The sequence below is a fragment of the Cydia fagiglandana genome, chromosome 2 (assembly GCF_963556715.1).
Source record: "Cydia fagiglandana chromosome 2, ilCydFagi1.1, whole genome shotgun sequence".
Taxonomy (NCBI): Eukaryota; Metazoa; Arthropoda; class Insecta; order Lepidoptera; family Tortricidae; genus Cydia; species Cydia fagiglandana.
In genome coordinates this window covers 15,972,539-15,995,031 of record NC_085933.1, presented here as the reverse complement: position 1 = coordinate 15,995,031, position 22,493 = coordinate 15,972,539, and the positions used below count along the sequence as shown (strand labels likewise).

The 22,493-nt window shown below is 35.8% G+C and overlaps 1 protein-coding gene across 1 annotated transcript; it reads left to right on the top strand.

Annotated features, from left to right (window-relative positions):
- Window positions 1-97: 97 nt before the first annotated feature.
- On the top strand, window positions 98-16,654 carry LOC134677006 (G protein-activated inward rectifier potassium channel 3-like). Its single transcript, XM_063535405.1, has 9 exons — window positions 98-659; window positions 10,801-10,927; window positions 12,260-12,448; window positions 13,398-13,469; window positions 13,714-13,821; window positions 14,161-14,267; window positions 14,691-14,843; window positions 15,564-15,683; window positions 16,213-16,654. Exons 1-9 carry the CDS (start codon window positions 115-117, stop codon window positions 16,541-16,543), a joined length of 1,752 nt encoding a protein of 583 aa, XP_063391475.1. The 5' UTR covers window positions 98-114; the 3' UTR covers window positions 16,544-16,654.
- Window positions 16,655-22,493: the final 5,839 nt, after the last annotated feature.

Here is a 22,493-nt window from a genome sequence, read left to right as displayed (position 1 = left end):
CTACAATTGCAGATTAGATTCCAACTGCGATCCATACTCGTACTCATATTTTTCTAAAATTATTGTCTTAATTCTATTCATTGCCTTGACTTGAAAAGCAAAATAAATGTCAACATGAACCTAGGTCCTACTTTTGAGCCTGAGAGCAGGAGAGGAAGCCGTAGCCGCGCTTTAGAACGGTCTCTTAGCTACTCCGAAGCAATTGGAAATGGCTCTAAGCGCTCGTCCATAGAAATACCGCGCATCGTCGACACTGATGTATACAATAACGAGGAATTGAAAAAACAATACAGGATATCACAAATAGAAGGAAAAGAAATCGCTTTCCCAGCAGTACAGATAAATTATGATACTCAAATAGTACCGTCAACTCAAAGTTTTGTTACTGGGAGTTCGCTGTGCTCCAGCGAAGATGACCAATGCCAGGGCCTAGTGATGACAATAGACGTGGAAACTGATAGCCCTACAACTGGAACGACAAGAAATTTTTCAGATGCGTCAACAAGACCTTTAGAGAGTTCTAATGTGACGAGTGACAATACTTATGATACGATAGAAGTAGTAGAGAGCGTGTACGAGCACGAGCATTACACAGGACCGCCTTCTCAGGGTTATTCATCGCGACTGGGCAAACGGAAGAAGAAGGAAAATAGACATCGGTAAGTAAGTAATAATATTTCCACGAATCTGAATCTGCAGTATCTGCACCAACTCAACGTTGAGTTTTAACGTTCTAACTATGGCTTATTAAACTTACTTGTAGAGAATGACGTTAAGTCCACCATTAGCATTTTGCGCATAAAGTCGTAATATGTATAATAAATAGGTACATTAGATACATTACATTTTCGGCTTAATTATACAGAATTTCCGGAAATTAATGGACATAACCTTTTACCTACCGACGGGGCACCTTATGCTGGCCCAGAAAATAAACTTATACCTAGGCCTAATACATTTTTCTTGGTTTTCGAGATAATTTAACTTTTCTTTCGTTTCTAAAAACACGACGGGGAAAATTAGTCGGCAACCAATTTGATAAGATACTATTTTACTCACTATCGGTACACTAAAATTCCGCGAATTTGTTTTGTGAATTTAGTTTTCGGCGTAAAAATCTTAGTAGATAGGCACTAGGTAGGTAAGTACTTAGTAGGTACTTAGGTATTCGTCAAAATATATACGTGGTTTCTTTAATTTATTTTGCTAAAATACTCAGTTTATATGATTGTGTTGTGAGTGACATTTTTAGAATGGCAAGTGGCATGGCATGGCATTTTACTCAACCGCATTTGGGCAAATATGTTTCCGTCTTTTATTTTTCTATACTAACAAAAGAGACAACACGAAGACAACAAAAAGTAGACAGCCTCGAAGAGGCATTTAAACAAATATTTAAGGTGGATGTCTAGGGATGGGATGCCGATTATCAGCCAAAAGATGGCGTCACTGTGCACGAATTGTGGATTTTCACTATTTCTCCCAAAATACAAAGTTTCATAAGATGTGTTGATATGTCCGAAAACTATAAAAAATACTACATCCAAATCGAGACATGTTCAACTCAACATTGTCTCATTTCGTTATTATCGGAATCCAACTGCAAAATATTGCAATTTCTTGCATTCACGCACACTTACGTACTTAAAGTCACCTTAAAGTCAGTGTCAAATGTCAGCAGATTCGTAATGTTACAGTAAAGTAACCTAGAGGGCGCAGCGGATGAAATGTTTATTGTTGAAAAAAGATTGGAAATTAAGGCGCGGTGTGTAGTAAAATGCGCTTTTTTGTAACCATATTTACAGACTTTTACAAGGATTTCATGCATTATTTTCTAGTATGTATAACTTTAGTCCTTGAACTACGTTATTGCTTGTCAGAAACACAACGGCTCATTATTTTCTCGATAGAATCTTAAGTTGAAAACATGCTTAAAGCTGTCTTTTGATCCATATTTTAGAAGTACTACGACGAAAATGGATATGAAACTTACCTCATTCGATAGCTTTTAAGTAAATCTTCGTTTTTGCTGGTCCTTTTATCGATACGTTAATCTTTTCATTCATAATTTTATGAATTCAACTTTTGCCTACTAAATTACACCCTACGCAGCAATACCTTGCGCCTATTCCCCGCGCCAGTACGCCCGTGGCCACTGCCAGCGTCGGACCTATGCTAGTTTAGTGGACGTTTCATAAAATGGGTAACCACTGTATAAATATGCAAATATGTTATACACACAATGTTTTTCAACATTCTTACGAAGAAAAGCAAAATAATTCTTAATTACTGTGACATTTCAGACATTCGCCCGTCATATTGTCAATTTATAACAAGTTGGGAAGCAAAGGCACACACCCGTCTAACCAATCCGGAATTCAGTCACGATTGATAAATTGTGTAAACAAATTTTATTAAAGGCTATTTCAAATTGAATCATTTTTAAACATATGTGTACGGGATTCAAATACCTATGTGGGAGTGTTTAGTGTATGGTGGTACCCTTGAAGCAACACCGGCTTCCGAGTGGTACCTAACCATTTCACCGCTTTTAGTTTCCGAGTTACCTACATGCGTTTTAAGGGAAGTGGTCGAAAAATGCCTAAAATGGTTTTGTGTTTAATATTAGGTAAGGTAGAAGTACTAGTGCTCGACGCTGCACTAGTATTCGACATGGGTATAGTGTGTAGCTTTCAAATAGAGCTCGACGGCTAATCCTTTTTTTTTTATTATGAATGGGCTTACTCATGGCCACAGACTCCTATTGTCTATTGTTAAGTAAAACCGCTCATGCCACGTGCCACAACCACCTGCATAAAAAATACGTACTCCGGTTATTGAGTGCGGCGAGTCGAACGCTACAGAACCAGTCTAAAATGTGTCATCGAGATGACACAAAGGCGCGTTATCGGAGAGCGCACCTACACTGGTTTTTTGAGCGTTGGCCTAGCCGGCGCTCAGGTGCCAAATAAAATAATTAAGACCCTTTTTTGCACGTAAGTAGCACGTGCGTAGGGATTGCAATCCGGACTGGTTTTGAATCCGGCCGGATCCGGCCGGATTGGTATTGCGGATAAAAAATTCATCAAGTCACGTATTTTATCATGTTTTTAGCGTTATATGCGAAGTTAAGGATATTTTTTAATTGATTAATAAAACGGGTGTCTTAACAGGAGACCTAGGCTCTCCGAAACATGTCGCGCGAGTGACTAAAAACAAGTGAGTCTAAACCGTAAATTATTCAATGTTAGTATATCTCACAACAGTTTAATTCGATGACGGCTGTTTTAAGTTTCAAAAATCAACGTTTTCATTACTTAACCACAAATAAAATCTTCTTTTTCTCTTAAAATATCTATAGCCCAACCCACATTTCCAACAAAAAGGTGCTCTCAATTCAACCATTTTAGTTTTAGCAAACAAAATCAATAAAAGTGTATACCTATACAAGTACATTTAGTAGCATAATAATAACAAAATAACATATAAATAATAATAATAAATAAATATTATAGGACATTTTTACACAAATTGAATAAGCCCCACGGTAAGCTCAAGAAAGCTTGTGTTGTTGGTACTCAGACAACGATATATAATATACAAATGCTTAAAATTAAATACATAGAAAGCAACCATGACTCAGGAACAAATATCTGTGCTCATCACACAAATAATTGTCCTTACCGGGATTCGAAAACCCAGGATCGCGGCTCCACAGGCAGGATCACTACCCACTGGCTAGGTCAGACCGGTCGTCAAAAGTCAACATATATTTCTCTATTTAATTTTATAAATATTTATTCATTATATTTTAAATGCAGGTAACACTTATTATAAGTGGGCTAAAATGGTTTGTACAAAATAAAACGAAAGAACATGTACATTAAATTACAATGTAACAACACAATAAATTGAATATAAACCAATCCAGTACTTACGGTGCACGGAAATCTCACGACACATATTTCGTCGGCTAGAAGACTGGCGTCAACTAACAAACAAGTTGTTGTGTTGCTGTTTGCGAGCGAGAAAATTCGAATACTGGCGAGAACTTTTAAATTTTAGCAGTGTTTTAAGCTGTTATTTTATATTTTAGCGCTTTATTTCACTTTACCGGATCCGGGACCGGATCCGGTGAATTTTGCCGGATCCGGTATCATGAAAAATGTGCCGGATCCGGCCGGATTACCGGATCCGCCGGACCGGATTGCAATCCCTACACGTGCGGTTTTACTTAACAATAGACAATAGGATTAGCCGTTGAGCTCTATTTGAAAGCTACACACGATACTTTATGTCAAAGTAATATAGGTTAAATTTGAACGGCGACGATCTTTCTGTATTCAAATTTAATTCTTGTCACTTTGACATAAAGTGCCCGTGTCGAATACTAGTGCAGCGTTGTGCACTAGTACTTCTACCTTATTTCCGCCAAGTCCGTACCGTGCGATATGGAAATTTATTCCAAAAAATGCTGTTTTTATATACCACACTGGTGGCAAGCCAGCATACGACCCGCATTCACCATAGCCTATGGACGCCTGCAGCTACGGGGATGTGATGTGACACATCATGCCAAATGTTGATTGATTTTATATAAAAGTCCTAATATATAAAATAAGCTTTCATAAGTAATAGTTACTGATTTTTAAAAAGCGCCATTCAATTAAAAGACATGTCTAGATCGCTTACCTTCTTTCAAGTACTTTCTAATGCTAAAAAAAACGAACTACAGTATTCCTCCTTATTTTCAATACCTACTTGCCCGAAATTGACTTCTAGAATTAGACCAAGTCTGCGACGATTTTGATTGCACACGCAGTGCAAGTGTTAATCATAATTTCATGAAGGTTTGTCGTTCAAAATAACACTTGCACTGCGTGTGCAATCAAAATCGTTGCAGAATTTTCTTGGTCTAACTCTATTATATTTTTAAGGTAAGTACTTAATAAGTACTAATTTCTGTCTCATAGTAATTGGGTATAATTTGATTAGGTTCTTAGTTTGTCGGGGTATACTCTCATATTGTATATAATTTCATTAAGTACTCATTAAATTACGAATTTGCTAATAAACCTTATTCGATATTATTTGCCGGAAAAAATCCCGGAACTGACAAATCAGAATATTCAGAATACCGATGGCGCCAGAATAAGGATGTAGACGTGCTGCGCGGGAATGGTGCGGCGGGGTGCGCGGGGCGCCCGCCCGCCTGTTCTACCACTCGTCTGCTTCACCCCCTCGGAAACGTAAAACTCAACTATAAGAGCGCCTTAAATAATAAATTCTTGTTTGAGCAACGATTAAGAATTACATGGCATTCAGAAGCAACTAATGTTTTCGACCATCAACTGTCATGTGCTCGTGGCACCCGTAGCCTCTATTTTGAAAAAAATCAGATTGTAGCTAAGATACATGGTTCAAACCCCGACAATGCCAATTTTTTTTTATTTCTTAATTTTTGCATTCTCTTTTGAATTATTTTAAGCGTATGTTATTTTTCGAAACTAAACTTACGTGAGTAAAACATTTTCAGTATTTTAATTATTTTTTAATAATATTATGGGAAGATTTATAAAAGTATTTTTATTTTCCGGTTTTCAAAGGATATAAATAATGATTAAAATAATTAAAAAAAAGTCATGCATGAGGCTAATTAGGATCGCGGAATAGGTACATAAGAAGTCAACTATCGACGAAGTATAGCTGGTCAAGCAGATCTTGTCAGTAGAAAAAGGCGGCAAATTTGAAAAATGTAGGCGCGAAGGGATATCGTTCATAGAACATTTGGATTTCGCGCCTTTTTTTACTGACAGGATTTGCTTGACCAGGTATAAAATAAAAGTTTCCAAAATTTTATTGAAATGATATACCTACATGAAATAATCAAATACAGCACATTTACTTAAAATAACTTTTAAAATAAGGCATACAAAATTACCAAAAAGATGAAATAAAATAAATAAATAAATACAAAAAGAAATGAGTCTTTGTTCGCGGTTTGAACCCTGTCATGCTGTTCAACTTGTTAGACTTATACTCAATAGCTAAAAGCCACTAGACCATTTGACCATAGTAGACCCGGGCGAAAAATGCCTTCTTATTTAAGTAACCCATTACTGTCAAAAATATCAAGTTTGAATTGATTTGAAATATAATTTTTCATTGTCGACTTATTGACATCCAAACGTTGCGAGCATGTTGTACTTTAAAACATTTGGCAACGTCGCACGGGGAAATCTTCTGAAAATGTCCTTTTATATTTTGATATTTATGGATATATGAGGATTGTTCTACTTATGTTGCAAATTGATTAAATTATCGAGAGAAAAATGCTAATGCAAAGAAAACAAGAAATATCCGTTTCATTTCTCATGCTATTGATTCGGTTAAATTGTGTTCTAATGTATGGGGAAGACAAACTAATTATAGCCAGCCTTTTATGAATGTAGTATGATACCTTAGGGTATGGTGCTTTACGCACACTAGCGTCCCTTCCCCTCCCCCTGACGCAACCCCCCCTTTTTGCATGAAATATGTCCCGGTTCACAGTTTTTTACATTTTTTGAGGAAAGTATATATTTTAGGAAAAAAGTGTCAATGAAAGAAATAATCCTTAATAAATTCTTAATAAAAAAAGGTCATATTCATTTTTCATGTATTAGCTTGTTAAAATTCGAAATAACATAGTTTTTACTTAGGATTCGAAACTCATTTATTATACACGGTGTAACACGAGGAAACCGAATAATTTTGACAGCGTATTCCTGATCATATTTAGAGACAAAAATGTCCTATAAACTTTTTTGAAATGCGGCTAGTTTCAGAGTTAACACCAATTTAAAAAAAAAACAAGTTTCTATTGTTACATAGTTCAAAACGCCTTTTTGATGGCGATGTTGTTACTATGGGATTTAGTCTAAATATCCTTATTGATATGTCAAAAAGTGACAATTAAGTAACACGTTGCAAAAACTATGTTTTACGAAAAAAAAGTAAAAATCCATGTTAACTGACAAGTTTACCAATAACATTTACTTTTTATGTACATACATATATATATTCAAAAAATTAAAAAAAAAGCGGCCAAGTGCGAGTCGGACTCGCGTTCCAAGGGTTCCGTATATTACACAATTTTTAACAATGTATTTTTTATTTTATTTATTTAGATATTTAATTCAGGGAACAAGGCCCATATTACAAATACCTTACAGACTAACATACATATGTATTTTATAAACTTAAAACTAAACATTATTTATGCGAAACGTGAGTGAAATCTTTAAAAAATCCGTAGGAGTCGGATCAAAAACTGTAATTAAGTCCGACTCACGCTTGACTGTACATTTCTAATAGATTTTCCTGTCATCTATAGGTATAGACCTATTTTATGTATTTTTTCAAAATTTTAAACCTAGTAGTTTCGGAGATAAAGGGGGAGGGGGGAATAGTCATTTTTTGCCTATTTTCTTGAATAACTTCTAAACTGTTTATTCGAAAATTATAAAAAATATATATTTGAGATCCTTACAATAAGCTCTTTCATTTGATATGTAACATGATATAGTTTGAAAATTTTTATTTTTTAATTTTTTCATTTACCCTCCAAAAGCGGCCCCCATGTTTAAAATTCATTTGTTTACAAACTTACATATGTGTACCAGATTTCAACTTGATTGGTCCAGTAGTTCCGGAGAAAATCGGCTGTGACAGACGGACAGACAGACAGATGCACGAGTGATCCTATAAGGGTTCCGTTTTTTCCTTTTGAGGTACGGAACCCTAAAAACAATAAAAAAAATTGTTTTCGGCGAAATTGACCTAAACTCATACAAACATTTTTCCTTCTTTTAATTTGACCTCAGAAATAAAATCTTTCGCATTTCTTGAGGACACCTTGTATAATAAGTGTTATAAAATGAATATAACCTTTTTTACTAAGAATTTAATAAGGAACTATTTCTTTCATTGACACTTTTATCCTAAAATGTATACATGAGGTCAAAAAAAGGAAAAGATGTAATATGTGTTTAGGTCAACTACGCCAAAAAAAAAAATTTGTTTGGTTTTTTTTTAATTTTATGAATGAATTTGTATATAAAAAATAAATGCTATTGGTAAACTTGTCACTTAAAATGGTTTATTTTCGTAAAACTTAGTTTTTGCAAAGTGTTACTTGTCACTTTTTGACATATCAATAAGGATATTTAGACTAAATCCCATAGTAGCAACATCGCCATCAAAAAGGCGTTTTGAACTATGTAACAATAGAAACTTGTTTTTTTTTATTGGTATTAACTCTGAAACTAGGCGAATTTCAAAAAGTTTATAGGACATTTTTGTCTCTAAATGTGATCAGGAATACGCTGTTAAAATTATTCGGTTTCCTCATGTTACACCGTGTATAATAAATTAGTTTCGAACCCTAAGTAAAAACTATGTTATTTCGAATTTTGACAAGCTAATACATGAATTAGGTGCATCATATAAAAAAAATGAATATAACCTTTTTTATTAAGAATTTATTAAGGATTATTTCTTTCATTGACACTTTTTTCCTAAAATGTATACTTTCCTCAAAAAATGTAAAAAACTGTGAACCGGGACATATTTCATGCAAAAAGGGGGGGTTGCGTCAGGGGGAGGGGAAGGGACGCTAGTGTGCGTAAAGCACCATACCCTAAGGTATCATACTACATTCATAAAAGGCTGGATATAATTAGTTTTTCAAAAAGCACAATTTGACCGAATATATGAAAGAGGGTCATTGTTGTTGTAAAAGGTGTGCAGGAAATGATACGTTTCTGCACTAGAGCAGTTTAGGTTCCAATTCCAAGTAGGATTTTATTATTCTTTTTACAATAAGCAATTGAAATTTGGGTATAAATGGATTTGTTATACAATTTCCATTCTGATATTTGACTCCCTATTCCATAAATTACTTTTGGCCAAATTGTTAATTGAAAATACCTACTCTCAAAAATACCTACTATAAAAATGTATTTAAAAAACACATGCATTTTACTTTCCTCGTATGCGAAATGAAAAGTAGAGTGTTTTAACTCGGGTGAAAGGCAGCATTTTTGAAAAAAACCAGGCAAGTGCGAGTCGGACTCGCGCACGAAGGGTTCCGTACCATAATGCAAAAAAAAAAACAAAAAAAAAGCAAAAAAAAAAACGGTCACCCATCCAAGTACTGACCACTCCCGACGTTGCTTAACTTTGGTCAAAAATCACGTTTGTTGTATGGGAGCCCCATTTAAATCTTTATTTTATTCTGTTTTTAGTATTTGTTGTTATAGCGGCAACAGAAATACATCATCTGTGAAAATTTCAACTGTCTAGCTATCACGGTTCGTGAGATACAGCCTGGTGACAGACAGACGGACAGACGGACGGACAGCGAAGTCTTAGTAATAGGGTCCCGTTTTACCCTTTGGGTACGGAACCCTAAAAATATCATCTACTAATGTTATTGTTATGCACAAGCAGAAGATATTATAGAATCTTGTTTATTTACAAGAAGATGACATTTTTCTCCACATACCTATATATTTTTGAGAAAAATATAGCTAGGTATTTTAGTTTAAAAATCATTGTTACAATAAATATAGGCTTTTCCAGAGAACATTTACCGAAACGAAAGCAGAATTCACAAGGGTTTTCGGTGGACGACCGTAACGCGAATGATTGCTTGGACTGACCTTTCTATAAATATATAATAGTACATTATTGTCGAGGCTCGGAAGGAGCTACTTGCAGGCTGAGGATTCGTTTTAAACGGACGACCTTGGGAGTCCGTTTAATTGAATCCGAAGCCAGCAAGTAGCCTTCCAGCCGAGTCATATATAGTGCTTTTCTCAAAAATGGTGCAAGAAATATAAATATCATAGAAATATTTTACAAAAGCAACATTCTTACGTATATATTTTCACAGAACAAAACCCTTGCCGCCTTTTTATTTTTTTTAATAAAAAATTGAAGTGTATTTTTCTGCCGAAAATACGCCAACCTATTTGAGACAGCTAAATAGTCGCAGTACTAATCATCTGTTTGGCTGTTTAATGGGCCTGTGCCTTCATTTGATATGGCCATTTCAACTTTTAAAAAGTTTGGAACTCGACAAATAATGGAATTTGTATGCAACATTGCAGTCCTAAAATCGAGACTGCAATGTTTTTAACTTTTTAATTTTTGACTGACCATAAACTCCGCGCTTCGCGACCTATTTTTTACACGGCAAAGTCGACTTTGACGTCCATTTTTGAGAAAATGTATTTTATTGTGTAATAATCATAATAATTATTAAGTTATATTAAATCTGGGAATGAAATTATATCAGAAAGGAGATTCTTAAATGAGTAGGTATACTCGTAACATGCTTTGTGCATTAAATATACCTCCCTCTATTGAGTGAAAATAAAACAAAATACACAGGTAATCTGTGTTGCGGTTTTAAAGTGCCATCTGTTACACCTTTGACAAATTAAAAATGATTGCTTGTCAAATGAAGTCGCCATGTTAGAATTACACCGATACTATAAGCATCACTCACACAAACAAGCAATGAGGCAAAATTTTACCAATATTCAAAGGCTTTTTTCTTAATAATTTTAATCAAAATCTAGTATTTTTTTACGTTAAGCGAAGACAGAAATATATATACTACCCAAACATTACATATACAAGTGAAGAAACCCTATATAATAGGAGCTAGGGTGCCAAGAAAGTTGTATGAAAATCCAGCAAGGAGAACCACCTTAACTTGTAGAATTTCTGTGAAGAGCAGTTTGTTTGCAGACGCAGAGCCGGCCGCAAGACTCGCTCGCGTCGCGTGGTGTGCAAGGACGGCGAGGAGAACGTGCCCGTGCGCAGCAACATTCCCGCCAAGTCCATCAAGTACGCGCGCGACATCGTCAACACTGTCGTCAGTAACTACACATTATTACCTAAGTTACCGGACCCATGTAAGGCCCACTTTATTTATTTGTAGACACAAAATAGAACTATGAATTGTTAAATAAAAACAATAATATTTATTAAATTATTTATTGAATCATTGACGTATGGCTACTTAACGCAAGTAGCAAATATATGAACTCGCATTTAATACTAATCAATGTGTAAGTAAACCGGCAATTAGAAAACAATTTTTAATATTAACTTTAACCGTTTTGGAAAAAGTGGGCTTTGTTAGGCACTTACGTGGGTCAGGAACCTTACTTATCATAAAAACTATGCATGGAATGCCATCACGGCTCCCATAGGGAGTTGTGTTACCTACACGTCATTGTTGTAGAGGGCGATAGCCTTCTATTTCTAAATGAAACCCGAACGATCCTTTTTTTGTGAAGTGATAAAAAAGGCCGAGCACGTTTTTATCAATCCCCACCCAAAAAATCTTGGTTCACAGGTATTCAAAACCGAACGTATTGAGTTTAGACTGAAATCATATTCAATTGTCCGTCCCGTTTCCGCTTTACGAAGTGAGAGACCAGACTGCTGGGAACTTAATATTTGTATTTGATTGAGATTATATTTTTCATCGCTAAATGAGGCCCTTGATAGCGCCGTTCATCTCCGTGACTGTCGACGCGCGACGAGACGAATTCTCGTGTGAGCCAGCGTAAGGGAACTTACAGATTCATACTAACTATGCGTCAAACGGGAGATGTAATTATACTGGTCCATCTATGCTATCGACTTGCCCTTGGACATATCTACACAACCGGTTGTTGTAACGCCACGTTAAAAAAAACGTGGTGCGTTTACGATAACACTGCTTATAAATAGTTCCCGAAACATGATTCTAACCTATTCGTCGGTCAACCACATGGCAGAACGGAGCAAACTAGTACAACGCGGCAGTAGTTCAAAAGGTATTTTATTCAAAGTACCTAACAGTACCTATACATCCTTATTAATCTCCTTTTTGGACTTCACGAGCCTATAAATCCCGGTCTTTTGATAGGCTTGCGTGGGGATATAGATCCATCCATTATTAATCTTATTGCTATTATGCATACTCATATTTAACATTATCTTCAGTTTCCGTGAAGGATTATTGTGTAAAACTATTGTGTTTCGTAACGAGTGCTGGTTGGCTGCAGTGGTCGTAATATTTATTTATACATACGTACCGTATTCGAACATTTTAAATATCAAAATATTATAATTTAAATTTAAAATACTTATGGGTTTTCCTTGGTTTGTAATATAAAAAAAAACACGTTTTTATTATGTGATATGAATTTTGCAGATCAACGCAAAATGGCGGTTCATACTCCTGATGATGGTGGCAGCCCACTTTGTCTTCTGGTTAACGTTCGCGGCCATCTGGCTGGCCGTGACCAGCTCCTACAGCGATGACATCGGGGACGGGAAGGACCATTGCGTCATCGGGACCTCCTCCTTTGCTGGCCTATTGATGATGGCCGTGGAAACGCAGGTGAGATATTTTTATTTACCTGTATAGTTCGTTTTTTTTAGCATTAGAAAGAACTTTAAAGAAGTGGTTTTTCAATTAAAAGACACATCAAGATTGTTTACCTAATTTCTAATGCTAAAAAAAACGAAATATAGGTACCTGTGAGATATTTGTATTTAAATGTCATTGACCTTGGTCCCAAGACATGCAGATATAGGTAGAATTAATAATGTCTTAAAACATAACCTCATCAGGCCACGCTACGTTGTTTTACTGTTTCATAGGCATGACGACGTGGTTTGCGACTGCAAGCGTGTAGAAATTTAGGTAGTAAACATTGGGGTATTTTGTTTATTAAAACGAATTACAGCGTATTAAGTTATTACTTAATACTAATAATAATAAATTAGTACGTCGGTTCCTAACTCTGCGGCCCTGACCACCGGCAGCTTGGGCCCTGCCCCGCTTCTTTTATATTCATATTATAATTAACCTAACCTAAGACGAAAAATGAATAAAGAAAATAAATTATTATTAGTATTCATCATCATCATCATCATCTCAGCCATAAGACGTCCACTGCTGAACATAGGCCTCCCCCTTTTTTGAGGGGTGAATGCCATAATCGCCACACTTGGCAGGCGGGTTGGCGATCGCAGTCGAGTACACCGAATTTGAGGGACGCTGCTGCCCGTCCACCGGTGGTCTTGGACGTGGTTTAAGGACATACCCGGGTCCCGGGTATTAATAATACCCGGGACCCGGGTATTAATAATAATAAATTAAATGAATAGGTACATCATTTGTTCACTTAAGAGGATAGACAGACGGAGAGCGGAGGCATACCTTTACAAAATCCCTTATGTCTGATCTAGTCAAATCGTACTGGACTAAATTGAACAATCGTGGTAACGGAAAAGAAATGATTTTTTTTCTTGTTTATTTCACATTTGTTTGTTTCATTTCACAGATGACGATCGGATATGGTGTCCGATATCCTAGCGAAGAATGTCCAGAGGCTATCATTATTATGGTTTTAGAGGTAATTAATTATAATCACCCTTATATTATCTTACTTATATAAAATGTCATTACAGCGGCGGTAGCACGGCCGCATTTTTATCGCTTGTCACCATGCCTATCACGTTCTAACGAGTAAGTAAGTGTGAAAGAGACGGACATAGTGATAGACGATAAAAAATAGAACCATGCTGCGCCCGCAGATCTAGATCTACGAAGTATGATAAAATAACGTATGATAAACAGTGGGTATTTTTCAATTTCAGATTGTAGCTGGCACGGCATTATCGGGAGGACTCACTAGTTTGTTGTTCACTAAACTTGTGAGACCGAATCGCCACGTTTCATCCGTAGGATTTAGCAGGAAAGCAACAGTGAGTACAAGAATTTTCACAAAATTAAATAAGGAAATTAAGACATATTTTGAAATAGGATAAATAGTAAAATAGTAATTATCAAATTAACATTCGTAAAAAATTCAATTGTATTTTCCACAAATACCCCCTCATTTCTTTTCGTCTGAAGAATTTGTGAATAATATCCGGTGTCTTAGAAAAAGAGCACAATAACTAATCAATTAATAAATAAATAAAATGTCCTAAAACGCGATTCATACTTGATTAAAACATTCGGCCGTTAGTTTGATTCGATCGTTTGATTACTATGAAGTAATAAAACAAACCAATCAAGTTATATTCAATTGTGTTTATTAGGTATGTCTCCGCGACGGACAGTTATGCCTCCAGTTTCGCGTGTGGGACCTGTTGAACGTACACTTGATCGACAGCACCGTTACAGCTTACATGCTCAAACCAATCAGGTCAGTCATGAAACATGCTTAAATAAACAAATAATAAATATTATAGGACATTCTTACACAGATTGACTAAGTCCCACAGTAAGCTCAAGAAGGCTTGTGTTGTGGGTACTCAGACAACGATATTTATAATATATAAATACTTAAATACATAGAAAACAACCATGACTCAAGAAAAAAATATCTATATCATCACACAAATAAATGCCCTTACTGGGTTTGGAACCCAGGACCATCGGCTTCACAGGCAGGGTCACTACCCACTAGGCCAGATCGGTCGTCAAACTCCTACATGATGATTGTTTCTATCAATAAGCCATTTGTGATGAAAAACACAAACTGAGACATGCAACTGAACATAAAATTCTAACAGAACCAGTGGATAGAGCTAGGACGTGTGGTTGATTCTATCGTATTTCTGGCCAGGACCCTGGAGGGCGAAATGATGCAGAACTACATCCACCATTTGAAGCTGAAGGAGGCGCGCGCGTTTCTGCTGTGGCCCATCACCGTAACACATGTGATCGACGTTGAGAGTCCACTCTACGAATTTTCTGCTCAGGACATGATCGACTATAGGTATGTATAATGCTAGTTGTTTACTCTTTTCTCACATCTTTTTTTGTAGTTTATTAATAATTCACCTGGTCATAACATCCATATTAAATTCCTTAATATATATTTCCATAATAACTCTGACTGTACCTAAATTATATTAAATAACAAAAATATCTGGCATCATTTTATTCGTATAAATTATACGAGTATTTTAGGTATTTACGATACAAGTGCGGAAAAGAGGAAATTCAAACGAGTGGCGATAAATTAAAACGAGCGAAGGCAGTGTTTTAAATCGACACGAGTTGCGAATTACTTATTCGCACGTGTATCGTACAAAATTTTACAGTACCTACATATGGCCCTTTAAACTTTTGACGGATAGTGCGCTATCCCGCACTAGTGCGGAAAATAGCACCATACTTACTGTAAAGTGTATTTTTGCGCGCTTTTGCCCTAAGCGCGCAAAAATACACTCCACTGTCCAGAAGTAATTAACAAACTAATAACTACTAACCTAATAACTATAATCGAGCTAGGTACCTACGATATACGAATACCCACTAACCATGATGTTAACACACTAACCGATCGACTAACTACTAGTCACTTGCATGATTGTAACAAAAATGTCTCCTTATCTGATTATAAAGTTGGGAAGGTATATTTCACCGACGATATCCATTTGGTATTTCAATATCAACATATTTATTCTATTATATATATATTATATTTATTCAGATTCGAGATCGTGGTCTGTCTGACTGGAGCTTCTAAGAATATGGGAACAGTGACACAAAGTCGAACTTCCTACTTATCCAAGGAGATAAACTGGGGGTACAGATTCAAGAATGTTTTAAGGTACTAAATAGTTCTGTTTCGAAATAAGTTTTTTATCAAATATTTTATTTTTGATAAGTTTTTATGGCTGACTGTACTTTTCTTCCAAAGGCAACTAAATATTCATAGAGACTATTTTTACAAACCCAAACACAATTGAGTTGCGTTATTTTATCACTAAATTCATATGACCATTATCCTGAGTCCATCATCAGATCAACTCGATGGTATCATAATATTTCATTGGCACTCAACTTTCAATGTGAAGTTTCAGCTCAATCTATATGGGAAGTGGGTGTGTTTAACTTTCAATATTTGAATCGAATATACAGTATACATTCCTACATACAAACAATGCTACTAATGCAGGGCCACACTAACGGGAAACGCTAGGAAACTCCGTTAATTATCGCGATAATCCCTGTGTGGCCCTATGAAGTGTCAATTAAATATCATAATCAACTGCCTTTCCCAGCGTTTCCCGTTAGTGTGGCCCCGGCTTAAAAAAAAACTTATTTAATCTCTCATACTAACGAAAAACTTTTTTCAGATGGTCGAAGCGAAACGAAGCCTACGTCATCAATGTAGAAGACCTAAACACGATGGAGCAGGTGGAAACCCCGCTATGTAGCGCGAGCCACCTGAAACACTTCGAAATCATATCCTCTGCTGACCTGTCCATACCAACGAACACGTCGTTCCAGGGCAGTCTGACGAAGAACACGTCTTCGCTGAGCCAGGATCAAGCACATGACAGAAACCCTGAGTCACTTCCTTCAACTGTGCCATCAACCCCCAGTTTTGGACCCTCTGGGACGCAAAGAAGCTTTAATTGGACCTATAAGAGAATTTTTCCAGAGAATGTTATGAAGATCCAATAATGTACTGCTGCGATGGGCAGAATGATAGCTGCGTGTTGTGTATAATATCGTTAATGTTTCACTATTGTTAAGTTAAATAATTTTATAAATAAATCAAAAACTAACGAGTAACATCAATGTTGTTTGCTTTTAGTAGGTAACAATCAAAACAAAAGCTCACAACAAAAGCACTCTCATAACCGACTTCAAAAAAGGTTACCAATTCAACCATACCTACCAGTTTGCTACCTCAGAACTTCGCTTTTATAGATCGTCTTCAAACATATCAGTTGTTGGCGCATATAAAAGGGTTAATTTTTAGGGTTCCGTACCCAAAGGGTAAAACGGGACCCTATTATTACTAAGACTTCGCTGTCCGTCCGTCCGTCCGTCCGTCCGTCCGTCCGTCTGTCACCAGGCTGTATCTCACGAACCGTGATAGCTAGACAGTTGAAATTTTCACAGATGATGTATTTCTGTTGCCGCTATAACAACAAATACTAAAAACAGAATAAAATAAAGATTTAAATGGGGTTTCCATACAACAAACGTGATTTTTGACCAAAGTTAAGCAACGTCGGGAGTGGTCAGTACTTGGATGGGTGACCGTTTTTTTTTGCTTTTTTTTGTTTTTTTTTTTGCATTATGGTACGGAACCCTTCGTGCGCGAGTCCGACTCGCACTTGCCCGGTTTTTTTTATTTTTGAAGTCTGTACCTATTACTTTTTTTAAGGTTATATTTACAACAAATATCTTACTACTTAATAAATATACGAAATATCAGCGATTATGGTCAGAATAAATAAAAGTTTTTAACATTTGAGGCACAATTATTTAAGCACCAAGAATTTGCCTTCACTTGGTCTGGCCTACCCTACTAAAGTCTCTAAAAGTTGTTTCGGACATAAAAGCAATTAAGTGATTTTTATTAGATTCACTCCAGCGCCTCAGATTAATTAAGTATACACCGTGTTTTTATTGAATTCCGTTAACTTCGGGGTGTGGTTAAGTACGTTTAGGAGAACTAAATGGCACAGTTAATGTTTAAAAAGTAATTAAATGTAGCATATAGCGTTGTTGTAACACGGGCATGATTTAGAAACAGGGCAGGCGTTCAGATTAAAAAAAAGAAACTGATTGATGAATGAATCCCAGGAATTGGTGCAAGCATTAATTATTCCGAAAGCGACTGTCATGTCCTACCAACTCAAATTAGACTATTGCGATTAGTCCAGATTCTTCCCTATGTTTTTTTTTTCACCAAAAGGCAACTGATACCTAAGTAATAAATTATATTTTAGTAAATTTTTTCAAGAAACTTCAGTGAGCGTATCAGTGTACGAGCCGGTGCACGAAACTGGGCCATAACCGCGAAAATCGAAGTTCGCAAATTGCGGGCATTTCTCTCTGTCAGTCTTATTACGCTTTCATTGGAGTAAAAGAGAAAGATCCCCGCAATTTGCGAATTTCGGTTTTCGTGGTAGCCCCACTGATGCGACCTGCGGTTTTAAAGTCGCATTAGGTGGAATGTTACACTATCAACGGAATCACATCATCACCATCCGGAATCAGCGTGTGATAAACGCCTAATGGCTCCTCTACACAATGGGCCAGTGCCAGCCACTCCAAGGGACGCAGCCATGCGGTAGAATGAGATAGCAATATCACTTGCACCCTCTAACGCATAAATGCGTCCTTTGGAGTGGCCCGCGTTGGCCCATCGTGTAGCGGAGCCATATAATAGCACGAATTAAGCTCATCGTAATTTACCTCAAACTCCACAAATGTGAAAAAAAACTGTTATTTATACATGAGAGCAAATGAGATTGATATTTCTTCGAGTGTTTATTTTGAGTCCAGTGCAAGCGAATAGATTCACGAGCGTAGCGAGTGTAGTAGCAAAGGACCTAATGATCGTCGCATTTATCTCTCTACATCTGCCACAGTAAGCTAATCAATGTCCAAATATTGTGTTTACTATTCATAAAAATGTTTATTTATTATACATATATTTCTTCTCAGAAGTTTTTTTCTGGCAACATATGGTTTTACTCTGATATACTATAAATATATTTTTGCATGTTTACTAAACAAAGAAGTTAAAACAATATCAGGTCATCGACTGCAAACAGATGTTACAATAAATATTTTTGGAGCCAAAGAATATGACCGATGGTATTGAGATCAAATCTTTCCAAATTTTCATCACTTTTCAAGTTTTTATAAAACAAAGTCGGTAGCATGCCAAAGCTGCTTTTCTGTTGAATTAGCTACGTTATTACATTCAACGTATGTTACTGTATTGTATTGTACTTGGTGAAATTGGCGATTAGACCACAAATAAGAATGACGCAAAAAAGAAAGCGTTTTGAAAAAAATGTTTCAATAAAAATACATTCTCGTACTACCGCAAAGTACCTATAAATTTCAAGGTCCGGAACTTATTTACTTTATTTTATTTTAAAATTTAAATCAGGCAGCAAGGCCCATGGATGGAATTTATTGTTATGGACCATGCTGTCCATGATACTTCATTGTATTGGAGTAAAACAATACTTATTCAGAGTGTTTCAACTAAAAAAGTGAGTATCCGTTAAAACTAGTAGGTATGAAATATCATTATTAATATAAGTACGGCTACCACCAGTTTTGACATTGACCGATACGCTCGCATCTACGTAAATTACTTTCTATGGTACATCTCGCTTGCACTAATATGCGAGTACGAGCGAAATGCATAGAAAGTAAGTTACTTAGACGCGAGCGTATCTGTCAATGTCAAAATTGGTGGTAGTGGTTCAGATGTACAGTATTTCAATCAGACTCACATCGAAACTTACATACCTAGATACATCTCTTCGCCAGAGCAGTTCCAAAAGAAGAAAGAAGAGAAGGTGCTAACCTTGGAAGATAACCTTGCACCATCCCACTAACCCAGGGTTAACCTGTTTAACCGGTAACCCAATGTCAAATTGTACTGGTAACCATGGTAACTCCGGGGTTAACCGGTTAACCCCGGGTTAATGGATTATGCAAGTGGCCCTTAGGAAAGTAAAATAACTAAATTTGCGTCATACCGTAGCGCCTATAAATACTTACCTAATTACCTATGCGTAATAGAAACACGTGTCGTTTTGTTAACTTCCAACCTTTAAACACGTATTTACTTACCTAATCTAAATTACAATACCATTTAAGTGCTAAGTACTTAAGTACCCTTATTATGGTCTATACTCAACCTTCTAAAAACCAGAATACACATAGGTATTTATTAACAAGACCTATTATGGAAATTTCTCATCATGGTCAATTGCTTCAATTAAACATTATCAAACATTTCCACTCCAAAACAATGAAACAACAATCTTATATTTTCAATCCTGACAACGCTTCCTACTTACGGAATAGAGTATGTAATCCTAAAACAAACCATTAAAATGAAAATTTTATCTGAAACCCTGAAAACAAATGAAACGACCAGCCAGTGTAAGAATAAATCTACCTAAGTATTTCCATTAGTGCAAAAACGAAACGATAGAGAATCGAGGGAAAGAAGCAGAGCTCAGGTTGTATTGGTTCTTGCGCAATTCTTACTTTCTACAGATACCTAGTTGAAGTACATAAGAACGGTATTACTTCCTGTAGGCTAAGAGCCCGTCTCAAGAAAGGCTCGGAAAATGCCAACGCATTTATTAAAGACGAAAATTTAAAATTAATATGTCATAAGCCTTTGAAACCTCGTATCCAGTTCTGAATTTAAATATACTCTAATCTATTTAGATTAGAGTATATTTAAATTCAGAACTGACTGAGTCAATTTTGACTTCGATATCATAACAGTAAGTTGACTGTAACTTTGAGCTAACTGTTATTAATAACACTAGTGTTAGTATGTTTCAACAATTTTTTTTTTAATTATCAAGCTAAGACGATTTAAACAATTTCATCACAGTCCACGTTTTACTCATATATCACATCAACAATGTACAGATTGTAGATGCATTTTGTTTCTGGACTTTGAACACCTACAATTTTTATAAGTACCTAACAAATTAGTCGGTCAGTTCAAATTATTACACGTTTTAATTAAAATTGTGAACCTAATCGTATTAAGTGGCTTTGAATGAATGATGAATGGATTAGTCATTGGCGATCGAGTCACGGAGTTTTGTGGCTATTGCAAAACTAACGTCAGCAGATCATGGACTAGCTTCCTACTCTGGGACGCAGTAGTCTATGCACTACAGTAGGTACGGTATAGTATAGTTTACTTACTAAAAAGTTTGCCTGAAGCCATAAAACGTGAAAAAAATAAGCCTAAATTTATAACTATGTTAAAAAAACACTACCATAATATATTGTAGTACATAATTTATTTACCTACTATAAGTTACATATAAGTAGACTCATGACCCCACAGTCAAACTCATTGTTGAGGTTTGTGGGGCTATGACTATTTTTAAAGAATACCTCTGTATTTTATTAAATAAATAAATAACAATAATAGTGGCGTTCTTTAAATTCATGGACTTTATGTCTAGTACAATGTTTTTTACGTACAATAAAAAAAACGTGAACGGTCTGAAACATCGCTTCTGCTCAGGTTATGCCCTTAATAATGTCATTAGTCTCTTATTCCAATACAAATGAAACCAGAGGTATTGCAATGTGATTTAGAGCGACAGATAACTAATTAAACTAGTTTAGTAAACTAGATTCATGTATAATTTTATCTTAATTACGTTTGAGAATTCCATTATTTTACGTTTGAGAATTCCAGTATTTGTTATTTTACTCATAACATAATTTCAGAATTGTTATAATTACGAGGATGTAAGTACTTAAATTTTGGAAACAGTGCCCATAAGTATTTATGTTCATGACTGTGCAATAAATGAAATATGAAGTAAACAAAAATAACCGGCCAAGTGCGAGTAGGACTCACGTTTCTAGGGTTCCGTACATAAGTCCGACTCACGCTTGACTGCACATTTCTAATGGGTTTTCCTGTCATCTATAGGTAAAGAATTATTTTGAGTATTTTTTTCAAAATTTTAGACCCAGTAGTTTCGGAGATAAAGGGGGGGAAATGGTCATTTTTTGGCTATTTTCTTAAATAACTTCGAACCTATGTATTTTAAAATTATATAAAAAATATGTCCATCTTTGGGTCACATTTTACATACGTGTATCTACCAAATTTCAACTTAATTGATCCAGTATAGTTTGCGAGAAAATAGGATGTGAAAGACGGACAGACAGACAGACGCACGAGTGATCCTATAAGGTTTCCGTTTTTTCCTTTTGAGGTACGGAACCCTAAAAACATGAACTTGTTTTCGTACTGTTTTTAGAGTATCTACTACATACTGTAGCAATGCGCCGCGTAAGGCAATTAGTTCAACCTTGCCTAGAGCCGATGTTGTTGTTGATGGCATGCCTTACTCGGAAGACGCGTACTGTTTGTGTTTACCTTTCGTCTCGCCCACTCACGCCCACGTCCGTATTGATTGATTTAACTCCATGTTATATCTTCGATTTAACCAAATATAACGCAAACACTAACCGTTTATTCACCGGAATATGTTTACAAATTGATGCTTACAGATAATGAACCTAATATAACGATTCTCATTTGAATTATAAACCATATAATTTCTTTTTCGGTAAAATGTAGTTTTATTATAACACAATAAATTAAACAAAATTGTAAACTACATTACTATCTAAAATTAAAAACTTTTAAAATTAAAACTAAAAACTAAAATTAAAAAAATAAACTAATCTAAATTAAAATAAATCTAAAAAAGGCCCCCGCGGCATTGTGCCAAAGATGCTGGCAGCATTCCATCGCTGAATCGCAATACTGATGCGCTGCGAGAGAAAGCTGCCAGCTCTCTGGTCACCGGTGGTATCGACCAGCTTTTTGCACAGGTCTTTGAAAAGAATATGTGCGCTATAACATATATAA

Bases quoted from the DNA above. Each gene is read 5' to 3' on its own strand.
- LOC134677006 (XM_063535405.1), top strand. From the start codon at position 115: ATGAACCTAGGTCCTACTTTTGAGCCTGAGAGCAGGAGAGGAAGCCGT. The intron at 14,844-15,563 runs GTATGTATAATG...ATATTTATTCAG, and splicing joins CAGGACATGATCGACTATAG to ATTCGAGATCGTGGTCTGTC. The intron at 15,684-16,212 runs GTACTAAATAGT...AACTTTTTTCAG, and splicing joins AGATTCAAGAATGTTTTAAG to ATGGTCGAAGCGAAACGAAG.